This window comes from Rhinolophus hipposideros (genome assembly GCF_964194185.1).
Source record: "Rhinolophus hipposideros genome assembly, chromosome: 1".
NCBI classification, from domain to species: domain Eukaryota; kingdom Metazoa; phylum Chordata; class Mammalia; order Chiroptera; family Rhinolophidae; genus Rhinolophus; species Rhinolophus hipposideros.
Window position 1 is genome coordinate 20,144,079 of NC_138047.1, and position 24,094 is coordinate 20,168,172.

Here is a 24,094-nt window from a genome sequence, read left to right on the forward strand (position 1 = left end):
GCATTTCTCTCTGCATTGCTATGCTTGCAGCCATGCTGGTCTGCTGTCCATTTCTTCAACATGCCAAATTCTTTCCCACCTCATAAGCCTTCACACTTGCTATCGTCTCTGCCTGGAATACTCCACTTTCCCCCTCAGGTCCTACTTCAAATGGTGCCTCAAACATCCTTTTCTTGACCATCTCCTCAGTGACCCTTTTCAACATTATTTCATAGGAATAATCACTCTGTAATGGTATTTTGGTTTACTCAATCTTGAATTTGTTTTTTGTTGTCACCCCTAATGAAATATAGACTCTTTAAAGGCAGGCATATTGTTTCTCTGGGTACATATTAGGTGCTCAATAAATATTTGTTGAGTGAATGAGTGGCAGATTCACCATAATTATAAGCTTTTCTAAATGTGTGCTTTTGCTTTTCTTTAACCGTGAGGTGAAATGTCTGTTTCCCTCCCAGGGTCGTAGTGGGAAGTAAACAGTTGCTGTATATTCTCCTGTGACCATATTGCTCTAATATTCTAGCAGTAACTTTGGTGTTTTATAAGATTTAAAGATTCTTTTAGTGACAGGACACAACACACTGATATTTGGATAGATTAAAGGCAGAACTCTTAGTTACTTATAGCACCAAACCAGAGAGGGCCACCAGACAGGGCCACACAAGGGCTTATTATATATTATACCTGGGACAGGGCAACAGCAAGCTGTAACCATTGGGGGCAGTGTATGTATGCGAATTGGGATGTAGTTAGGTTTCCAGAGTTCCCTGTAGATTTGCTAATTTGAGTTGTTTTGGTGAGCTGGAGGGGGGTGCTGCGGGGCTTTCCCTCCTTGTCTGATACCTGGCCCAGGATGATAAGGATGGTCCATAGTGGCCTGGAGTGTGGAGACCTATAAGGAAAGTAGCTGGGGTCAGGACTTGGCAGTCTTTTAGGGGAACTGACCAGCCTCTAGACAAGGCATCCAAACTGAATTGAGAGCTTTTTTTTTTTTTAAAGAACTTTATTGCACTGTGCTGTCCATCTGTATTTACTGTAGGATCCTTCTGAAAATCTATATACATTTACTTTTTAATAGATTTTTAGGAAATGGCATGAGGAAATATTTGGGTTTGTATTAGTTTTGTGAATGTGAGCATTTCTCTGTTTGATAGTGTAACAAAGTGCCCTTTAGAAATGAAATGAACGTTTTCATATCATTTTGACCATGTGTACATTAATACAAATAAACAATATTTTCCTCTCTCCTTCCTCGCCCATCTCTCTCTCTCTCTCTCTCTCTCTCTCTCTCTCTCTATATATATATATATATATATATATGTACATGTATATATATATTTGTACGCACGTGTGCGTAACCAAGAAGGTGACTCTTGAGTGCTGTTGACTAGGCCCCTTTTAAAAATAGATCTATAACCCATATGCCATAAAATTCACTAGTTGAAAGTATACAATTCAGTGGTTTTTTTTGGTATATTCACAAGGCTGTGCAGCATCACTGCTAACTATTTCAGAATGTTTTCATCACCCCAAAAAGCTCCCTCAAACCCATCAAGCAGTCACTTACCCACTACTCCCCAGCCTCTGGCAACTTCCTGTCTCTGTGGTATTGCCTGTTCTGGATATTTCATCTAAATGGATCATACGGTGTGAGCCCTTTCGTGTCTGACTTCTTTTTCTTAGTATGTCTTCAGTGTTCATTTGTATTTTAACATGTATTAATTAGTGCCTCATTTTTTTAGTGACAATTCTGTTGTATGATACTTCAGTTTTGTTTATCCGTTTGTCAGTTGATGGATGTTTGGGTTGTTTCCCTTTGGGGCCATTATGGAGAATACTGCTCTGAACAATCACGTATCAGTTTTGGGTGAGCATTTTTTCATTTCTCTTGGGTATCCACCCAGGAGTGAAATTGCTTGGTCATATGGCAGTTAGATGCTTAACTTTTAAGTAACTGTCAAACTGTTTCCCGCAGTGGTTGCAGTATTTATGCACTCTTGATTTATTTTTATTATTATAAAACACTTTGCGAGTTCAGCATTTATTTACCCTTTGATCCTACTGTATATGATCTCATCCACTTTTTTTACTTCTATCTCTATTAAGTACACACACAAACACACACTTTATCCAAAAAGAAATCAAACAACATCTAAAACTTTTCACCAGAAGAGGCAGCATGATGTAATGGAAAGCCACCACACTGCGAGTCTGAAAAGCTGCGTTTTAATTCCAGCTTATACTGCTAGTTAGCTTTTTGTATTCTGACAAGGCACTGATTTCAAGTGTTTCTCAGTCTTCTCATGCAAAATTGAAGGACTTGCCCTGCACACCTCTAACATCCCTTCTGCTCTGAACCTGTGATGAGAGCTTTTCCTTTTTCTTTGTCCTTTTGCTGTTGTTCTCTGTTGCCTCCAAACCATCCTCCTTACTCTGCTGGTTGGCCATTACCATTAGCACATCCAATGTCATTCATCCGTCACATCATAAGACAAAGATACTGATTTTTCTATCCATAAATACAAAAGAACACTGTTTCCCACTTCCCTTCTAGTGATAAGAATAAATTCTAACGGCCCCGATGGTGGTTGAAATGGGGGCATCATATCAGGGCTGCTGGCTGCTTAGGGAAGGCTAGTTGGCCCTGACTGCTGCAAGTGGCGACTTGGAATTTCCCAATTCTAGGCAGTTTATGGGAGAAAAGAAAATGTGGCAAATTTCATTGGTAAGGTTAGTTGTTTTAAAGTCGTTGTCTTCATAAGAGTGTGGAATTGATTGATGTGAACATGATTGGGTTTCACCAGAGTTTTATTTGATTTTTTAGCTTGCTTTTTCTGTCACACACACACAAAAATGATACTTTCAAATTTTTGACATTATAGTTTTTAAAGATTAAATTTATAACTATGAAAGCAGGTAATAAGTGTAACTTTCTGTACATTTTAAAGTAACTTCATAAATTGTAAAACTTTGAATTTACCTCTTACCATGAAGAGTCAAAAGAGATTATTATGTTGCCCTAGGTTCTTTGAAGACAGGATGTTCTTAAGCCTTTTCCCTTTACTTATTTATTCAGAAACCTACTCCTTTGTTCATTTATAAGTATTTTCCTGATAAGTAATTATTATCAGGTTTATAGTTTTAAGGTTTTTGAGTTACCGAGCTGAAATTCCAGAAGTGGCCATTCTATCTAGGAACTTAAGTGAAACCTGAGAGTGATTCCCAGGGCTAAACTACTTATTTCTCGATGTGTTAAATCTGTATTGTTATTGTTCTAATGTAATGATGCAACATAAGCTTAGCCCTGATAGTCTTCATTACATTCGTTTTTACAGTCAGTATTTAACCTTTCTGGGTGGGGCTTTCTGGCACAATACTTTGTTCTATTTAAATATGAATTGGGCCCTTTAGTTATGTTTCATATATCTAACAGGCAGTATAAAATTTTCATGTATTGATTTTGCTACATTTGTTCTAGGTTGGTTCTTACTTGAAATCTCCAAAATTCCCTATTTGGATTGTTGGCAGTGAAACTCACCTCACCGTATTTTTTGCAAAGGTATGCTTGTAGCAAGCTTTCTTCCTTTTTTCCCTTTGTTTTCTCTTTTTTAGTAGGACACTAGGCAGTCAAGTAATGTAAGTCCACGTTCAGTTCAGACCTTTATGCAAACGTCAGTGTATTCCCACTAACAAGTGAATTGTTCCAAATCCTGCAAACGTCAGTGTATTCCCACTAACAAGTGAATTGTTCCAAATCCTAAACTATTAATACTAAACATAGTGTTGTACTGCTCTAGTTGTGGAATCATTTCAATACAATCTGTAGTTCTGATTTCTTTACCTTTTTTGACTTTAGAGCATTGACTTTTGTTTTTGTTGTTTTTTTTCTCAAAATCACTTGTATTATGATAAAAATCATTGAATTTAAAAGTTTTGGATTGCGCTTTTGTAGAGAAGATAAAATCTCAACTACATGATACAAAATAATTTTATTTACATCTAGGAAAATATTTTAAAATCTGTTAATAGATTAATGGTATTGAAATCAAGTGCTCTTTTAAGATGGACTATTTCTTACAGTTTGAACATACGAGTATACATGGTTACAACATTGAAATAAGTGCATTTGAATATGTTTATTTTAAAATTCTGACAAAACCTTTTCTAAATCACAGCCTTTAAAGATATATATATTTATATATGTATTTAAATTTATTTATATGTAATTTTTATATGTTATGTATAAATGATATATATCTAATTATTTTTTTCCTGCGATTGAGTGCAATTTGGAGTCAGGCAGCCTTTGTTTGAATCCCAGCCTTCCCACTTCTACCATCACTCAGCTGCTTTTCCTACATCTTTAAAATGGGGATTAATCATAGTACCTAGCTCTTAGACCTGTCAGGCTTAAATGTAAAATATTTAGCAATACTATTACAAGTTAAATGCCCAGTAAATCTTAGCTCTTGTCATCATCATCATCATTGTCGTTTTCGTTATTCTGTAGGCATTTAAGGAACAGTTTCAATTGACCTCTGTAAATATACAGACATTTTCTATCCACGCATCTAAATGTTAGGTATGTCGATAGTGATGGGAGTGAATGATACGCACCTTCCATGACATATGCACTTGTTATCTACCTGTCCTGGTATTCTATGTTGTTCTCATAGAACTTGGTCCATTGTTCCTTTGCACATAATGCATATTTCCTACTTCCCACACCACTTTTGGTATGTCCCATGGTCAGCAGGGAGCCTTGTCAGGGCTAAAACTTTTCCTTTTTGAAATAAAGTAATATAAAGCCAGAAGATCACACATAAATGGTAAATGTGATTGATGATACATGATAACATTCATTAGGTCCAGTTTTAATTTTTTTAAATACAGTAGTTTTGTGTAGTCTTTGCCAAATAGAAAATACTATAAATCATGCTGTTTTTTTACATTATGACAAAAGCTATTATGTGCTTATTCTTTGTTTGATATTTCTAGATTATAGCAAGTAATTTTGGCTGTGAGTTTATTTGTTTGTTTTTGAGTTTTGGTTTATTCATTCTTAGTGGGTTTGTTTACTGTATGTTCCATGGCCTGAAACAAATGACATTTTTTTTCTCCAGCAGCTTAATGTAAATGTCTTTTCCTATAAAACTGTTACGTTTGTTTGTCTGGATATGTATTTCCTGTGCATAGTTCTTTGTACTGATTAAGTAAAAAAGGATGTTTTAAGGTTATAGTTTTCAAGGCAGCATGTAATTTGACATTGTAAAATCCCTTTGGAAAGAATTTGTCATGTGACTTATACACTGCAGGGAACAATAGTTTCTTACAGGTGTCTTCATGCGTGTAAATACTCATTTGTCAAATATTTAACTGGGTATATAGTAGTATGTACCTGACATTAGGCCAGGGGCTATGAACACAGTGGTGAGTAAAATAGACAAGGCTCCTATATTTAGAGAGGTGTACATTCTAACGGGGGAGGCTTTCATCAAAGAATCACATGTAAATAATTACAACTGTGATGATTGCTGACAGAGACCAAGTCTATAAAGCTATAAGAATGTGTTCTAGTTTGGAAAGATTAGGAATGTTTCCTCGAAGAACAGGTGTCTAAAATGAGCACTGAAACATCAGATTAAACTGTGGGAAGAGGGAGAAAATGTTCCCCACATGGGAAATAGAGCAAACAAAGAGCAGTGGAGGGAAGGACTTGGTGTGAACAAACAGACAGAAGACCTGGGCACTAAGAATTCCAGGGGCCCAGTGTAAGATGAGGCTGCCAAAGTAGGCCATGTGACTCGACTCTAAGAGTAATGACAGCTCCTTAACTTTTAAAAATTGGTGGTGGGAGTAGTTTTGTGGAAAATGAGAAGGAAGGCAACAGGATTAAATTTGCATGTTGAAAAGATCGCTCTGGCTAATTGTGGAGAACAGAGATGTTGAAGGATAACCTAGGGAATGGGTAAACAAGACTTTTGTGGTGTGGCAGGTAAGCAAAGAATGTAGTTTGGTCCAGGGTAGTTATGGTAGCGATGGATAGAAGCACATAAATTTGAGAGATTTATTCCTGAGTTAAACTGGAAGGACTTGGTGATGGACTGGGTTGGATAGTTAAAAGCGAGGTCTGATGAGATGTGTGTTTTTACTGGTTAGATTTTAGAGCTCAGAAAGAGCTCAGTAGCTTTGCTGTTGCAGAATGTACCCATGACTTATTTCTCTTTGGGCAAACTGACCAGGTCAAGAGGAAAAAGTGAGATACTACAGTTTGGGAACAGCCCAACCAAATAATCTCACTGTGAGGTTTACAGGTCTTGCCCACAAAAATAGTGCTTTTTAGTTTCTCAAACATTAGACCAGCAAGGATCACCGGACATTTGAGGAATGCTTACGTGAAAAACAAGTCAGAACAAACAGGGGAGAAGGAACTCAAAAGAATGGAGACACGGTAGGATCAAAAGAATTTAAACAAGAACAGTAAGAGAAGTTAAACCATGAAACTGTGGAGGCTACAAGGGGCAAAAGAGAAACTGAAAGAATTGGAAGACAAATTGAAGAAATCTCTCCTAGATTGTTACAGTAGCTTCCTAACTGATGACCATGCCGTTGCCCTTCGTGGGGCTGTAGTATCTTCTCATGTCAGCAACTAAAGTGAGCCATCACTTCATGTCACTCTTCTGCTCGTAACCTGATACTGGTTCCCCTTCACTAAGAGTAAAAGCCAAAGTCTTTGGAATAATCTCCAAGGCCCTCCCTCACCTCATCTGATTCCCTGTTGCCTCTGTAATTTCATTTCCTGCTACTCCCCTTCCCCTTTCTTGTCCACACGGGCCTTTCTCCTGCCTCAAAAATGAGGCAACCCCTTTGCACCTGCTGTCCCTTTGCTTAAAATGATCCTACCTCAGGGATCTGTATAAATGATTCCTTCTTCCTTCGGGTCAGTGTTCTAATGTCACCTTCTTAGGGAGGTCTTCTCCCAGCCACCAGCCCCTTTCTCTTCCTTGTTTTCATTAACATCCTCTCTCTCTCTCTCTCTCTCTCTCTCTCTGTCTCTCTCTTTCTCTATCTCTCTAACGCCTGTGTTTTTTAATCGTGGTAAAATTCACATAACAAAAGTAACCATTTTCAAGTGAACAGTTCCGTGGAATTTAGTACATTCACAGTGTTGTACAACTGGCACCAGTGTCTAGTTCCAACACGCCTTCCTCATCCTAAAATAAAACCCATATCCATTAAGCAGTTACTCTCCATCCCTCCTCTCTGGAGCCCCAGCAACCATCAATTTGCTTTTAATCTCTCTGAATTTACCCATACTGGATATTTCATATCCATGGAATCGTAAAATCTGTGGTCTCTGTGTCTGGATTCTCTCCCTGAGTATAAGGTTTCTGAGGTTCCTCTTCAGTGTAGCTTGTCTCAGTACTCCGTTCCCTTTACGGCCGATGGCGCTCCACTGTGTGCACATAACAGAGTTTGTTCTCACCTTTGGCTGTTGTACTGGTGCTACTGTGAACTTTCCAATACAAGCATTTGCTTGAGTCCCTGTCTTCACTTCTTTGGGGTCTGTGCCTAGAACTGGAATTGCTGGGTCATAGAGCAGTTCTATGTTTAACTTTTTGTTTTTCAATTAAAGTTTATTGGGGTGACAAAGGTTAGTAAAGTTACGTAGGTTTCAAGTGTACAATTCTATAACACGTCATTTATATATATATCATGCTGTGTGTTCACCACCCAGAGTCAGTTCTCCTTCCATCACCAATTTTGGGGAACCATCAATCTGATTCCACAGCAGGCATATACCATTTTACTTTCTTAGCAATATACAGGGTTTCAGGTTTTCCATATCTTTGCTAACAGTTATTTTTTTTTTCAAAATTATTATTATGATTGTTCTATTAGTGTAACCATCCTCGTGTATGGTAAGTGGTCCTTGTGGTTCTGATTTGCATTTCACTAATGACTAATGATGTTGAGCAGCTTTTAATGTGCTTTTGGCCATAATATAGCTTCTTTGGAGAAATCTCTCGGTTTCTTTGCCTACGTTTGAATTGGGTATTTGTCTTTTTGTTATTGAATTGTAAGTTTTTAATATATTCTGGCGACTAGACACATACTACGTATTTTACTGGTTTATTTTATATGTTGTTTATCTCTCTCACTAGGTAAGCTCTACGAAGCAGGGTTTTGTCTGTTTTGTCTCTTACTGTTTCCCAACACCTAGAACAGTTCCAGGCAGTGTTGGCACTCAGTAGACTTCTGTAGAACAAATAAGTTGCAGAACACACTGAAGCTTTATCTCACCAAAAATTGTGATACAACCACGTTGGTACTTGATAAGGAGGGAGAAGGGGCTTAATAGTGCTGAGTTGTCTTTGATCATAAGAAATAGCAGTTTGTGTGTGCAGTATTCCTATATAGAGGCAAAAACAGAACTAACTTTTGTTCTTTGACCTGATCAATGTAAACACACATATACATGTAGATTCTTTCTCTGGGTTAATGAATGAAAACAAGTTTGATGAGTATTTATAAATAAGTACTGTTACACATCATATTTAAGATTTATGTTCATAATTTGAGGATGGATAAGAAAATTGTTTCTGTTCGGTGAAATAAATTCTTACCCATCTGTTTTGGTTTTTCCTTTCGAGATGAACAGTAAACTTTTAGGGCTCTAATTATAATATTTTTTTAAAGAGGTGTAAGTTCATGATTTTAATGTAAGTGTCAAACTATTTCATAAAGTTGTTACTTCATATTTGAGACATCCAGTGCCCAGAAATTTTAATTTTATTGGAATCAGTCTCCTGACCCATGGAGAATCACTGCACATATTTTGTAGGATTAGAAGAGATTTTTCACAATCAGTTTTATTTGAAAATCAATGGTAAAAATAAATTTAATAAATTTTATGAACATGTTGTAAAACTTCAGATCAGTCATCTCACACCATCTACTTTATCTCCTTTAAGTTTTTAAATTTAACTGTCTGCCATGTTTTATAAATCATCTTCCTTTTCTATTTGACATAGACAAAGTGATCTTCTTTATCTTACTAAACATCTGTGTTTGTGAAACATGTAAGTTGATATTGTACTATTCGACGTAAGTATCTTAGGGAATACGGTTACAAGAAATACGTACAAGTTATCCTGTGTAAATGGGAGTTTTGTACTTAATATTGAGGGGGAATAGTACAGACGATTGCTGCTGGGAATAAGAACTCAGAGTATACATAAGCAGGGGTCCCACAGAAACCTTTAATAAGAGGATGTGGGAAAAGGGAAATAGGAACTTAATTTCTATTGAGTAGGGTGGAAAATTTTCCAAGCAGGTCATCAGAGCTCTGGAGGAATGAAATGTTCAGCTCTGTACACCGTAAGGGAGCATGCCCTGGGAGCCTGGGCCGTTTCCTCAGAAATCGTGCCATGGTGCTTTTGATGAGATTAGTTGAAAACTTGCAAACCTCCTGCATAGGTAAAAGAAATGATTTTGAGCAGTAGATGCTTAATGAATTTAGAACCTATATTTAAACACTTATCTTTTTTAATTGAATACCCTTTGGGTTATTTTGTCTTTTTTATATTTGGGTTTTAAGAATGAATTATTTGGATCACTTTTGTAATTTTTTTTTGAATTGGAGCTAATTGTGGAATTAATTTACACTGCCAATTCAAGATGAGGGCTTAAAATTTGAAAATATGATACTTTTAATATTAATAGAACTATATGTATAAAGTGGTAGACAAAATAGATTTGCTTTTTTTTGTTTTTATTGTACACTTGAATCTCAGTGTGGGGTGACAGCTGCTGATCTAATATGAAAATAGTTGGAACTTACCTATAGCATATAGTTTCAGAAGATCAATGACTAATTTCCTTGTTAATCCATTTCAAACTTTCTTTTGAAGTTGGGGAGATGAGTTTTACATCCCTTTTTGTTCTCTTTTATGGTTATAAAAGGACTCTTTGTGCGAGTGTCACCTTTGACCTTTCCTATGATAAAGCAGTTTTGCTTTCAGGTAAGAGCACATGAAATCACATTACTATTTAAATGCAAAATATATAAAGAAACTGAATTGAATGTGAAGGAGAAACAAAACATTTTACTGTTCCTCCATGAGCTGACTGTTCTTAACAGTGGTGTCTGTTACTGGGAGTCTAGATAACAATTCTTTCTACAAAGCAAGCTCCTTTTGTGTATTGCTGTTTGCTGTAATATTAGGAAGACTACTGCAAGTAAGTGTTAGATATTAGGTGTTTTAAAATTGGACAGTGAGTTCTACTTTACCATTAATACATTTTCAGAAAAATAAGCACAACTTCAAGGGGAAAAAGTAAAATGATGCTTTAGGGTTAGAGACTTTATTTGTTATAAAGAAAATTCACCTCTGTGTATCTTTAATTACTGGGTAAAAGTCATGTGACTTGGAATACAATTAAATGCACAGTTGGATATTTGTAATAGAATTTTCCTATATATTAATGTAGTTTAGTTATCCAGTCCATTTAGCATCAGTTTTAGAGTTTGTGCCTATGTTTAGATTTTATGCCTTATCAACTACAGAAAGGAAATGAATTTAAGAAGCTAAAGTACTTGTTTTTATAGCGTAAACCATAAACTTATGACTTTAATATTTTATTTTTCAATTACAGTTGACATGCAATATTGTATTAGTTTCAGGTTAAACATATAAATTAGACATTTATAAAACTCCATGAAGTGATCACCCCAATAAGTTTAGTACCCACCTGACACCATGCATACTTATTACAATATTATTGACTGTATTCCTTATGCTATAGGTCCCATGACTATTTAGTAACTACAAATGTGTACTTCTTAATCTCTTCCCCTTTTTTACTCTGTCCCCCTGACAACCCCTCACATCTGGCAACCATTAAAATGTTCTCGGTATCTGAGTTTATTTATTTTTTAAATTCTAAATAGAAGTGAAATCCTATGGTATTTGTCGTTCTCTGTCTGACTTACTCCACTCAACACAATACCATCTAGGTTCATCCATGTTGTTGCAGATGGCAAGATTTCATTTTTTTTTTATAACTGAGTAATATTCCATTATAAATATGTACCATCTTTTCTTTATCCATTCATCTATCCATGAACGTTTCAGTTGTTTCCATATCTTGGCTTTTGTGAATAATGCTTCAATAAACATAGGGATGTATTAATATGTCTCTTTGAATTAGCGTTTTGGGTTTCTTCAGATAAATCCCCAGAAGTGGGATTCCTGGGTCCTTCTTTGTTTCTTCTTATAGCCTTTGTTTTAAAGTCTGTTTTGTGTGGTATAAAGATTGCTACGCTTTTTTCTTCCTCCCATTTTCATCAAATATTTTTTTCCATCCCTTAACTTTCAGTCTGTGTGAGTCTTTTCGTCTGAAGTGAGTCTTTTCTAGGCAGCATAGGTGAGTGTCTTGTTTTCTTTTCCATTCAGCCACCCTATGTCTTTGGACTGGAGCATTAAATCCATTTATATGTAAAGTAATTGATGACATATATGCAGTTATTGCCACTTTCTTATTCACGTTTTATCTTTCTTTGTTCTTAAAGAAGTCTCTTTAACATTTCTTTTCTGGTGGTGATGAACTCCTTTAGCTTTTTCTTGTCTGGAAAGCTCTATCTTTCAATTTTAAATAAGTTTGCTGGGTAGAAGTAATCTTGGTTGTAAGTCGTTGCTTTTCATCTCTTCGAATATTTTGTGCCAATACCTTCTGGCCTGCAAAGTTTCTGTTGAGAAATCAGTTGATAGTCTTATGGGAGCTCCTTTGTAGGTAACTAACCTCTTTTCTCTTGCTGCTTTTAAAATTTTCTTTGTCTTTAACCTGCCATTTTAATTATGATGTATCTTGGTGTGGGCCTGTTTGGGTTGATCTTGTTTGGGACTCTGCACTTCCTTGGCCTGTATGTATATTTTCTTTGCCAAATTAGGGATGTTTTCCATTAATATCTCTTCAAATAGGTTTTCAATTCCTTGTTCTCTCGTACGCCTATGATGTGAATGTTTGTACACTTGATGTAGTTCCAGAGGCCCCTTGAACTATCTTTTTTTGGATTTTTGTTTCCTTTTTGCTCTTCTGATTGAGTTTTTTCTGCTGCCTTATCTCCCAAATCTCTGATTGTATCCTCTGCTTCATCTGACCTACTGTTGATTCCCTGTGATGTATTCTTTATTTCAGTTATTCTATTCTTCATTTCTGACTAGTTATTTTTTGTTTTCTATCTCCATGTTTATGTTTGCAATCTCTTTGTTGAAGTTCTCCCTGAGATCATTGAACATCCTTATAAACAGTGTTTCAAACTCTGCATGTGGTGGATTGGTTATCTCTATTTTGTTTAGTTCTTTTTCTGGAACTTTGCTCTTTCATTTGCGACATGTTTCTTTGTGTCCCCATTTTGGCTGCCTCCCTGGTTTTGTTTTTGTGTATTAGGTAGGGCTGCTATGTCTCCTGGTCTTAGTGAAATGGCTTTATATAGTAGGTGTCCTGGGGCTGTCATGTGACTTTAATACCTGTCTTCTAATGTATGAATAGCAACTTCAGACAAAGGATACTAAAGTTAATTTTCTGTTAATCTGAACTACTTGGAAAGACTGGGTAGAAGTCTATACAGACTAACAATATTTAATTATTTGAAATATTTAAAACCTGTGAATTTTTAACTACAAATTGTCCCCTAAGTGCTTAGTACACTTTGAGGCCAACTGTCATCAGCTGTTGAGTGTTATGCCAATGATTTGTACCATTATAATACTCAAGCTTTTTTATTTTTAATTATTTTGCCCAAAACTCTTTCAAAATGTATTATAAATATTCTTGCCTTTTTAAACAAAGTGAAAATTAATTGCTGTTATGTACTGTTTTCTGCTACTCTGAATGCCTTCATGGTACCTGTTTCTAGATGTTTTTTTATAATTTTTCTGAAGTTTCATTTTCCTCTTAGTTATCTCAGTCATGTCAGTGATGTGAACCTGCCTATTGAAAGTAGTCTCTCTTTCCCTTTAAGTTTGTTTCTTATAATTTTTGGTTACAGTTGAACTATAACAAGTAGTCTCTCTCGCTCCCTTTGAGTTTGTTTCTCAAAATAATTGTCTAAACATGATATAATATTGTTGATAATAGGGCCTGTCATGAGTAAAGTTTATGAGTTCTAATTAGAATCAGTATTGATAAGTTCGTACTTCTACCGTGTTTCCCCAAAAATAGACCTAACCGGACCAACAGTTTTAATGCGTCTTTTGGAGAAAAAATTAATATAAGACGTGGTCTTATTTTAATATAAGACCAGGTATAATATAATATATAATACCAGGTATAATATACTATAACGTAATATAACATAACATAATACCAGGACTTATATTAATTTTTGCTCCAAAAGACGCATTACAGCTGATGGTCCAGGTAGGTCTTATTTTCAGGGAAACATGGTAGCTGTTTATAATTGATAGAAATTGTTGTACCAAATAGAGTTGATAGCAGAACAGGACAAAAGTTCTCACATGATATATTTAAGGTATGATAGTGTTAAGATTTTATTTTTCTGTGCTTTTGTTTATTTTATCCTCTGTCCAGAATGTGCTGACCAAAATCTTACTCAGCATTCATAGTCCAGCCTTGACATATTTCATATTGTGACTGCTGATTTTCTTCCACCCTGTTGCTCCTATTTTTCTTTCCACCTTCTTCTTGTGATCAGTGGAACTCCTGATTTATCGCTCTTTCCATATTAGTTAGCATAGTGAAAATTAGGCATTGTGCTAAGTATGGTGAAATGCAAAGATTAAGAAGACACTGTAACAGCCTACTATTTACATTTCTTAGTGTTTTCTGTCCACCAAGCACTACGCTAAGCATTTTACATGCATTCCTCATTTAATCCTAGAACAACATTGTGAGGTAAGTTGCATTTTCATCTACATTTTATAGTCTGTCAGTGAAAACTAACATCTCCAAGGTTGTATATATACTAGTGAGTACTAAAGACAGGATTGAAATTCAAATCTTCTGACTCCTGAGCTTTTAACTATTTCTGTCCCTTAGGCAAAAAAAAAAAATCATTATACTAGGGTGGAATAGAGACTGGCAGAGGGGAGAAATGGGTGCAAAGGAGATGATATTGGAATTAAAGGACATGATAAGTTTTAGACTTGCATGAAATGAGGGCTGTATTCTAGGCGTGGAGAAAAGATGAAGCAAAAATACGAGCGATATGGGATGTGAACATTCCTTCTATGTATGGAGAATAGTAATTTGAACCATATTAGTTGTGCTAGAAGATTAAGATGGAAGCAGAGGTTGGGATCAGATATAGAACCAGATAGAATAATTATTTATTCCCAAATCTTCTTCACTATAGTATGTTTGAATGCTTATCTTGATATAAAAGCTAAACATGATATCCAAGGCATACCTGGAAAGCATATTCGTGCAAGTAGAAAACCTTCTTAATGAACAGTAAGAACTTCTCTGTAAAGCTATGATAAAACTTAAGAATATTAGAAATTTGAGTACTGTGTTTTCAGTGTCAAACCTTGTTTAAAATACAAAAGGAGCTAGGATTTAGTGTGGGGATGATGGGTAGTTCCTCACTTTCCTTGCATACTAATCCAACCCTGCCAAACTTAAATTACTAGCATTGTGTGGACTACAGTTTCAATAATCCTTTTAGGCATTCATTTTTCACATGAAACGTGAAGTCCATATATGTGGAGATTCCTCTGAATGCTGCTTACATTGTTAAATCAGAATCAGCAGGTAGTATGAAGGAAGAGACAAGAGGAAAAAGTAGGCCAAGTAGTAATAGAAAGAGCCAATATTATGCATATGACACAAACAAAACTCCTACGAGAACATTGCGTTTTATTTCCTTTTGCTAGCTTCCTGAAGTAACAACCCTAAAATTTCAGCGGTTTACACAGTAGTATTGAAGAAGGACGCATTGAGAGCAGTCCCTCCCCAGGTAGGAGGGATGTTTAACCAATGAAATTGTTTAAATTTGCATACATGTAATGATGATAAAAAGAAATGCAGCAGTCAGTTTCATTATATTTAATTCTCTACAAACAGCATACCCTCTTTGTGTCCGTACTGGTCTGGGGCACACTGGTCTCATCATACTCCGTTCCTCAAACACACACACACCGAAGCTTATTTCTCTTAATTTACACATTGGCTGCAGGTGTCCTTTACGTGCCCTCTTGGTTCTAAGCTCTGGACTGAAGGAGCAGCCTGTGTCAGGCATGTACAGTTCCCCTGGCACAGGGAAAAGAGAACACCTGGCAAAACCACAGATGGCTCTTCCAGCTTCTTCTAGGAGATAGCCTTATGTCACTCCTGCTTACAGTTCTCTGGCCAAAAGAAGTTACCTGGCCAAACGTGATGTCAGTGGGGCTAGGAAGTAGACCCCTCCCACAGAAAGGGACTCAGGTCCCATAGCAACAAGCAGTGATATATAATACCTTAGAAGGAAGGGAGGCGCAAGCAGTTGTCAGGAATACCACTTACCACCGTGGCTTACTTTATGTCCTGGAGCTTTCACAGAGTTTAAATTAATTCAAATGATATAAAGAATCTTTACTACAAGTAAGGAAGAACTTTTTGACTGTCAGATTGATTTTATGCAGGTGATTGTATAATATTCTAAAGTGAGTTGTATAGTTATGGTAATAGGGAAAGAAGTCCATTCATTCGTATTAGGTTGGTGCAAAGTAATTGTGGTTTAAAAGTTAATAATTGCGAAAACCGCAACTACTTTTGCACCACCTAATCACTGTAATGATTATAGTAAACCAATTTTGTTGGAGACTTTTCCTCCCACTTACTTCCTTATTTCCACTTGTACATTTAGAGTTTCTGTTTTTATGGAGAAAGAACCTCGAAGGGCTTGGCTTTGTTTCCCACCCTGAGTTCTCTGCTGATACAATGCAGATCGCTGCCACACAGCAGTGGGCTGTTGTGGAGATAGCCCGGGACATTTGCACGGTGCTCAGGCAATGATGGAAGAAGAGTAAGAAGAAAAAGGCCACTGTCCTATCTGCTGTGAAACGATGACATTAACTGACTCCTCTGTCTGACATTGGCACTGAAGAGCATTATGTACTTGAGAACATTTGATAATTGATTTAATATCTGTTTCATAGTGGTTCCCAAGTTATTTTCATAAGTATCGTTAGTGATGAATCAATATGAAATTTTAAAATCATTTTAAAGTGAAATTTTATTTAAAGCTTAAAGATAAGTTCTTTACCAGTTAACTTTTTTTTTTTTTTTGGAAGGGGTCTTATAGCACTGTAAAATACCTTGCAAGCTCAAATGTAATTTATAGATGTGTGATCACTCCTGAAGTTAGGTAAGGCTCTCAGAGGTTCTTGGATTACTCGTGACAGCAGATTGCTCTTGATAATGCTGAAAAGTATAATGAATAAATTTTAAAGACCTTTCAGTAATGAAGTACTTACACCTAGCCAACAAACCGAACACAGGCCTGTTGAGAAGGATAGCTCATGTTACAACATTTTAAAAGGCTTCTGGTGAACAGTGAAGAATCATACTGATAGTACAGGCAGGACTACATGTAAAAGACATATTTGTTTCATGACTAGAGGTTATTAGATAGTCCCATTACAGCTTGGTCCCTCCGCTTCTGTAGCACTTTGCTAATAAGTAAGGAGGCTAGATAGTTTTAAAAACTGTATTGTCTGGCAATCCCTGTTGACCAGTAAATTGGCTGAATAGAAATTGTTTGCTCTAACATTCCTCTTTATAAAAGCTTCTGATTAATTTGAATAATGTAGAGAACAACTTTTGGAGTACAAATAATGTTAATGATAAATCAGAGTTTAAATAACTAACTGAAACAATATTTAAGTATTTGACTCTTATGTTTAAGATCTTTTTCTATTGGGGGTACATTTCAGATACAATACACATTGAAATTATCTTCTAAGAGCTACAATTAGGGGTGCAAAAAAGAAAATGCTTACAAATAGCCTTGTTGAGTTCGATAATTTGGAATTACATCATTGGATTCTTTATAACTCAGCAGGGTTTTTTTTAGGATGGGGGTTAATGTACGTTTGATTTTTATCTTAGAAGGTAATTCTCTTAAGATAACTTCAATGCTCATGAAATACACATGTAGTAGCATATTTTGTCTCTCTTCTATTAGATTGTTACCTTAAATGTACAGAGTAGGTCTTCCTCTACCTAAGAAGCTTCACAGTATTCAAAACATTAGGGGTGTGTGCATAGTTAATATGGGAAAAATAAATATGTAATCTAAAATCTCTTGCTTATATTAAGTCTTGGAAATGGAAATTCTGAGGGTTAGACTCATCTTCATATTTTTCTTGAAACCTACGTATGATTAAATGAGACTTCTATTTTATTTTATTCCTTATAATTGAATAATTTCCTTTATGTGCAATGAGAAAAAAATTAGCAATTTTATCTCTCACTAAAATATTTTCTTTTTAGATTGCAAAGGACTCTCAATTGAATGGAATTCTATATTTGCTGTTCAATCTTACAATGTAAATATGAAATATGTTTAATATTTATTACCAAATTTGCCACAGGACCTTTCTGCTACAGATCTTTAAACTAGGAACCTTGTTCAGAAGTTAAATTGGTAAAAGTTAGTGTTGGAAATTGTAATTTTACATCAAATTGGAAAGTTTAAAAGGATTTCAGCATGAAACACTTTAATGGAAATAGAAGGTGGTTTTGTAACTTTCTTGATTTCATCTGTAAACATTGAAACTTTATATAAATTTAAACAAACTTTAAGAAATCATTTTCTACAATAATCTAGAAAACATAAACACTCCAAATAATCAATTTAAAAGACTGTACTGGTTTTGATTTGTGGATGAAAATTTCTGGAATGTTCTCATTAGAATTTACTGTAATCTTTTTAAATGCTCTACTTTCTTTTCTCTTTTTCTCCTCTAATATAAACACATCTTAAAATAAGTGGTAGGATTCAGAATAATTAATTCCTAAGGAGTTTAGCAAATTAGCTATTAGAGAATCACTGAGACCAAAAACAAGATGTTGTTTTAAATCATTCAAGGCAAAATTTACTTTATTAGTAGTAATGATAGTTATAGTTGATGATTTTCTGATGTGGAACCTGACCAGTACCACTGGTTGTATTTTGGGAAGAAAAAAGGAATTTCTGTTTAGGTAGTTCATGTGTGGTTGGTTGGTTCTTTTGTTGTTTCACATACAGGGTTTTGACAAATTTGTTTCACACTACCAAACTTCAACCAGCAAATTGTCTAAATTCCTTTTTGGAAATACTCTTTGCTGAGGTCTTCGAAGAAATCTGCTTTCTTCTGTTTCAGTACCTTATCTGATAGGTTCTTCAGCCCATCTCTAGTGCTCACACCTATTTCTGCTAGCCCATAGGAGCTTACAGGTGGCAAACATGGAGCGTTCATAGTGTGCTACACATTAAGATAGCGCCGTGTGCTCTACTTGGATGTTGAGCCCTCAGCTGCAAGCTCTAAATGTTCAGAACCGAATTCATTCTTCCATCACAGTGGATTCCCCTTCCTAACTGCTCCTTTGCTCTCACAGTTCGCAGTTGTCTTCAGCTCTTTAGGTAGTGACAGCCCCTGTGCTGTGCTAATTCACATGCCCCCACGCCTTTCATGATTCTGTCCCTTCTCGCTAGAGTTCTCTTTCCGATGAAAGCCAAAATATCTTTGTAAAACGTGCTAAGGTGATTAAGATGTCTTAATATCTCCAGATGTGTCAAAAAGAAGACATATTTAATAAACGTTAGAGCATTTGGGGGAAGAACATATAATCTCTAAATCATGGGTCAGCAAACCATGGGCCACAGGCCAGATCAAGCCCCACCCATTAGAGAAAAAATTTACCAGCCTCTGCTCTAAATGAGCATGTGTTGGAACAGTACTCACTAATTTCAAGTATCAGGCCAGCATATGTAGCATATTCAAACAAGAATAATAGAATTATGTATGTTTTCTAGAGCCTGTTTTTTATACACTCATAACCAGAAGCAAGAGCTATGCAGTGAACTTTTCATTAGTCTAATTCCTTTCTACATTAGCATATGATATTTTTTCACTTGTAGCAGTTGGAACTTAGAGACCAGGCATCAGGTAGTTGACTTTCAATTCTTTTTGTGCTCCTGCGTTTTCTGAAATCTTTAATACCAGAGAATTTGACGTAAACCTTTTTGTATGGCTACAGCGGAATCATCCTTGTTCTCCTAATTTTATAAACACTGGTAATTTCCCAAAACCTCACTTTATGGTAATTTCAAAGTAATGCTTTAGTTACATTCTCTGCCACCTCTTCCCCCCAAAAAATTCTTTTTGTTTTATTGGCCAAGAAAAACAATATTCCCTTTTCCTCTATTTAGATCATAGTAATATTTAGAAAATTCAAAGTAATGTTTTAAAACTTATTTCAAACTTTTCTTTATCACTTACTGGTAACAAAGAAAGTTTGAAATGGAACCGATGGTGAATAGAGTGAGTGACTGTATCCTTATCTCGTGCCCCTTTAGATTCCCCCCTTCGTAAAAAACCTCGCGCACAGCTGTATACCTTCTCCTCAGCCAGATTTTCAGTTATGGTGTTCACCCACAAATTCTGACAGCCATTCTAAAGGGAAATTGGAAAAAATAAAAAAGCAGGGTAGGAAATAGTTAAGAGATCAAAAGCTTATAGTGGAATAAATGTAGAACATTTTCAGTTAAGGTTTGGGAGTGATAAAAGAAGCTAAGGAATAATAATTATAATAGCCCCAATGGTATAGTATTGCTCCCTAAATCCGAGAGCTGACAGTGTCACCCTGGCTTTGTCACAAAGTTAATTGCAGAGCTAAAGCTGTATTGCTGATGTTTTAGAAAAAGGAAAGAGTTTTAAGAAATACTGTTCAAAATAGGTTAAATGAACAAACATAATCCAGGAATCTGGCAGTATCTACCAAAATTACAAATGGACTTTTCCTCTGACCCAGAATTCATACTCTAGCCCTATCCTACAGATACAGTGGCACGTGTGTGAAATTACATGTTCAGATTTATTTGGTGCCCCATTGTTTGTAACAGCAAAAAATCAGACACATTCCAAGTATCCAGCAATAAAGGACTGGATCATAGAAGTCCGAAAAACATTGAAGTTAGGCCAAATGAAAACATGTCATTTGAAATTCGTATTATCTGCAAAATAATACTTGAAAATGCAGGAAAAGTAGACCGTAAAAGTTGCTGTCAAGGGATGGTAAATGGGAAATAATTATACACAATCAAATTTTACTATTATAAAATATGAGATTTTTAACACTTATCTTTTAGTACCTTAAAAATGTGTGAGGGCTTGCATAGATTGCCTTGTTTTGATTCCCGTTCCTATTTGCCGTGTATTCCCATATAAACCGAACATACTATTAAGGTGTTCAGGCACCTAGTCTCGTGGTTGGGTAAGAACTACTCTAATTGATTCTTAGTTTGTTGCTTCATCTCAGAGGTAAGGGTGGGACGATTAGAACAAAAATTAATTAGTACATTTCTTACAAAAATGTCCTACTTGGAGGAACAGCATTTTAAATTGTATTTAACATTTATACCCCATACTTCTTTAAAAAGATACAAGGTGATAAAAAGGGATACTTGGAAACTTGTTCTCTGATGAGGTGTGTCTCAGTGAACACAATTATAAACAAAGGCTTAAACCAGAACTATGACTAGAGTAAAACTACTGGAGCCTCGATTCTAGATTCGTGTCAACCAAGAGTTCGAATTTTATAACAGTTTAAATATGTGGAGTAAAGGCTTGTGAAGAATCCAAGATGACACTGAGTTTTGTGCTTATTTGTGATAAATCTTAGTATTGATTACTGTGTAAAGAAATTAGTCAGAATAGAGAATTAGTTATGGGAAAAAGAAATAATTCTGCCTTTGGGTATTTCATTGGAATTAAGAAAAATGAAAATTCTGGACATGCAGAACTTAGTTGTTGACCTCTGGGTAGACTTGAAATACATGCTCCCTAAAGTAATGTCAAATGCTCAGATGCATTGCTGTGTAACTGTTTGCTGTCATATAGCTCTGGATTTAATTTTTAAATGTTTAAAATCTAGAGTATATTTTAAGTTACATTTAAGTTGTATTTCTTCTTCTTAGACAATAATGTAAGGCAAATATGTCATTAACTTTTGCAGATTGCATTTTTATAGTAATTACCTATATAATATTAGACTTTTCAAGTGATTTTATATGTAAAGCTTCACATGTCATTCTCACAACATTCTCTATGATTGAAATATTAGTCCATTTTTTGGATAAAGAAGTTGTGGTACATATACACAATGGAATACTATTCGGCATTAAGGAAAGATGATATAGGAGCATTTGTGACAACATGGATGGATCTCGAGAGAATAATGCTAAGTGAAATAAGTCAGACAGAAAAAGCAGAGAACCCTATGATTTCACTGATATGTGGTATATAAACCAAAAAGAACAAGACAAACAAATGAGAAACAAAAACTCATAGACACAGACAATAATTTAGTGATTACCAGAGGGTAAGGGGGTGGGGGGTGGGTGATGAGGGTAAAGGGGATCAAATATATGGTGATGGAAGGAGAACTGACTCTGGGTGGTGAACACACAATGGGATTTATAGACGATGTAATACAGAATTGTACACCTGAAATCTATGTAAATTTACTAACAATTGTCACCCCAATAAAATTAATTAAAAAAAAAAAAAAAGAAATATTAGTCCATTTTTTGAGGCCCGGAGTTTGTGACTTATTTGGTCACAAATCTATGATATAACTCAGTCTTCTGCCTCCAAATGTCATCACTCCTTCACCCTAGTCTAGTATTGTGTTGTTTATTTTTAATGTCATGATACCATAACTAGTTGATAGCATGCTTTTTTATCTTTTCAGGATATGGCTTTAGTTGCCCCCGAGGCTCCTTCAGAACAAGCCAGGAGAGTTTTCCAAACCTATGATCCAGAAGGTAAAAGATTTTATTTTATTAATATTGACTCTATGTTTTATCTTTATATATGTGAAATATGTTGATACTTTACCTGAGTTTTATTCACAAGAGTTGTTGGATTTTTTGAGTGAAATATAGCTTGCGTTTCTTGAACATTAAATATGGGAAATGGTGAAAATGGGAATAAGTAAAATAGGATACTTAAGTGGTCATCAAGCTCTGACATGGTATAAAGTTTTCATGTTTCTTGGGGTACTGATTGATGGTTACTTGAATCTTGACTTCGGATAGTGTAAAAGGGGAAAATACCACCTTCTAAACAAGCTCTTTGAAAATTAAGTCATTTCCTTCCTTCCTTTCTCCTCATCTTCCTTCTTCCCTCTCTCCCTCCTTCCGTTCCTTCCTTCCTTCCTTAAACTCTTCCAGAATATTTTTTGAGATGTAATTGATATAACATTCTATAAGTTCAAGGTATGAGCGTGTTGCTTTTATATATTCATATGTTTCAAAATCATTACTACAGTAGTGCTCGGTAACACCTCTGTCACCTCACATAATTAAGTTGTAGTCTCTTGGCAACTTGAAGTTTTATAATACAGTTCTGTGGGCTGTAATCACGAGGCTGTGCCTGAGACCTCCAGGACTTACGTGTCTACTGGTTACATCTCCCCTTAAGCAACATCCCCCCAGTTAACCCACCCCCAGGCCTGGGAACCACTATTCTACTGCTTTTACAAATTCAGCTTTTTAAAATTCAACATATAAGTGATACTGCACAGTATTTACCTTTCTGTGTCTGACTTCTTTCAATTATCATAATGCCCTCAAATTCCATTCACGTTACAAAGGCAAGATTTCCTTATTTCTCATGGCTGAATACTATTCCACTGTGTGTATGGGGGGGGGGGTGATCTGTGTATATGTGTACACAGACACACACACACACACACTGATCTACTTCTTTATCCATTTATCCGTTGGTGAACACAGGTTGTTTCCGTATCTTGGCTATCATGAATAATGTTGCAATGACTGGGTGTGCACAGGTCTCTTTGCACTACTGATTTCAAATTCTCCAAATATATATCTAGGAGTGTGATTCCTGGATCATAAGGTAGTTCAGTGTTTAATTATCTGAGGAATGTTCATACTGTTTTGTTTAATAGATGTGCCATTTTACATTTCCATCAGTAATGTATTGGGGGTTCCCTTTTCTCTACGTCTTCACCAACATTTATTTCTTGTCTTTTTGATAAAATCTAAGAGGTACAAAGTGATACCTCACTGTGGCTTTGATTTGCATTGTCCTGATGATTAGTGATGTTGAGCACATTTTCATATAGCTATTGGCCATTTGTATGTCTTCTTTAGAAAAATGTCTATTCAGGTCCATTGCCCATTGTTTTTTTTTTTGCCTTTCTGCTATTGAGTTCTATGAATTCTTTATATATGTTGGATGTTAATCCCTTATTAGATATGTTGTTTGCAAATATTTTCTCTTATTCTTTAGTTTGCTTTTTTAATTTATTATTTCTTCTGCTATGCAGAAGTTCTTTAGTTTAATGTAGTCTTACTTGTTTCTTTTAGTTGCTGTTCTCTGTGCTTTTGGTGTCTTATCCAAGAAATCATGGCCAGGACTGATGACAAGGATCTTTTTCCCCATGTTTTCTTCTCGGAGTTTTACAGTTTCAAGTCTTACGTTTAAGTCTTTGATTCATTTCAAGTTAATTTTTGTGAGTGATTCATTTCAAGTTAATTTTTGTGAATTGTGTAAGATCAGGATCAAGTTTCAATTTTTTGTATGTGGATATCCAGTTTTTCCAACACCATTTATTGAAGGAACTCCTTTCCCCTTTGTGTGTTCTTGGTGCCTTGTCCAAAATTAATTGTCCATGTAGGCGGAGGTTTATATGGGCTGTCTATTCTTTAACGCTGGTCTATGACTTTGTTTTTATGGATGTAACATGTTTGATTACTGTAGTTTTATAATATAGCTTCACACTAGGGAGTGTGACGCCTCCTGTTTTGTTCCTTTTTCTCAAGATTGCTTTGACTATGCAGGGTGTTTTGTGATTCCAA

General features: G+C 35.6%; 1 protein-coding gene across 3 annotated transcripts in view; it reads left to right on the forward strand.

The window, feature by feature from the left end:
• The window catches only part of LOC308503148 (ubiquitin carboxyl-terminal hydrolase MINDY-3-like), an 82,504-nt gene that overhangs the window by 34,382 nt on the left and 24,028 nt on the right, over nt 1–24,094 (forward strand). For all 3 annotated transcript variants that reach the window (XM_081062200.1, XM_081062201.1, XM_081062202.1), the window contains 2 exons: nt 3,476–3,556; nt 21,961–22,033. In XM_081062200.1, the coding sequence (XP_080918326.1) occupies nt 3,476–3,556; nt 21,961–22,033 (154 nt within the window). The remainder of the gene's footprint in view (nt 1–3,475; nt 3,557–21,960; nt 22,034–24,094) is intronic.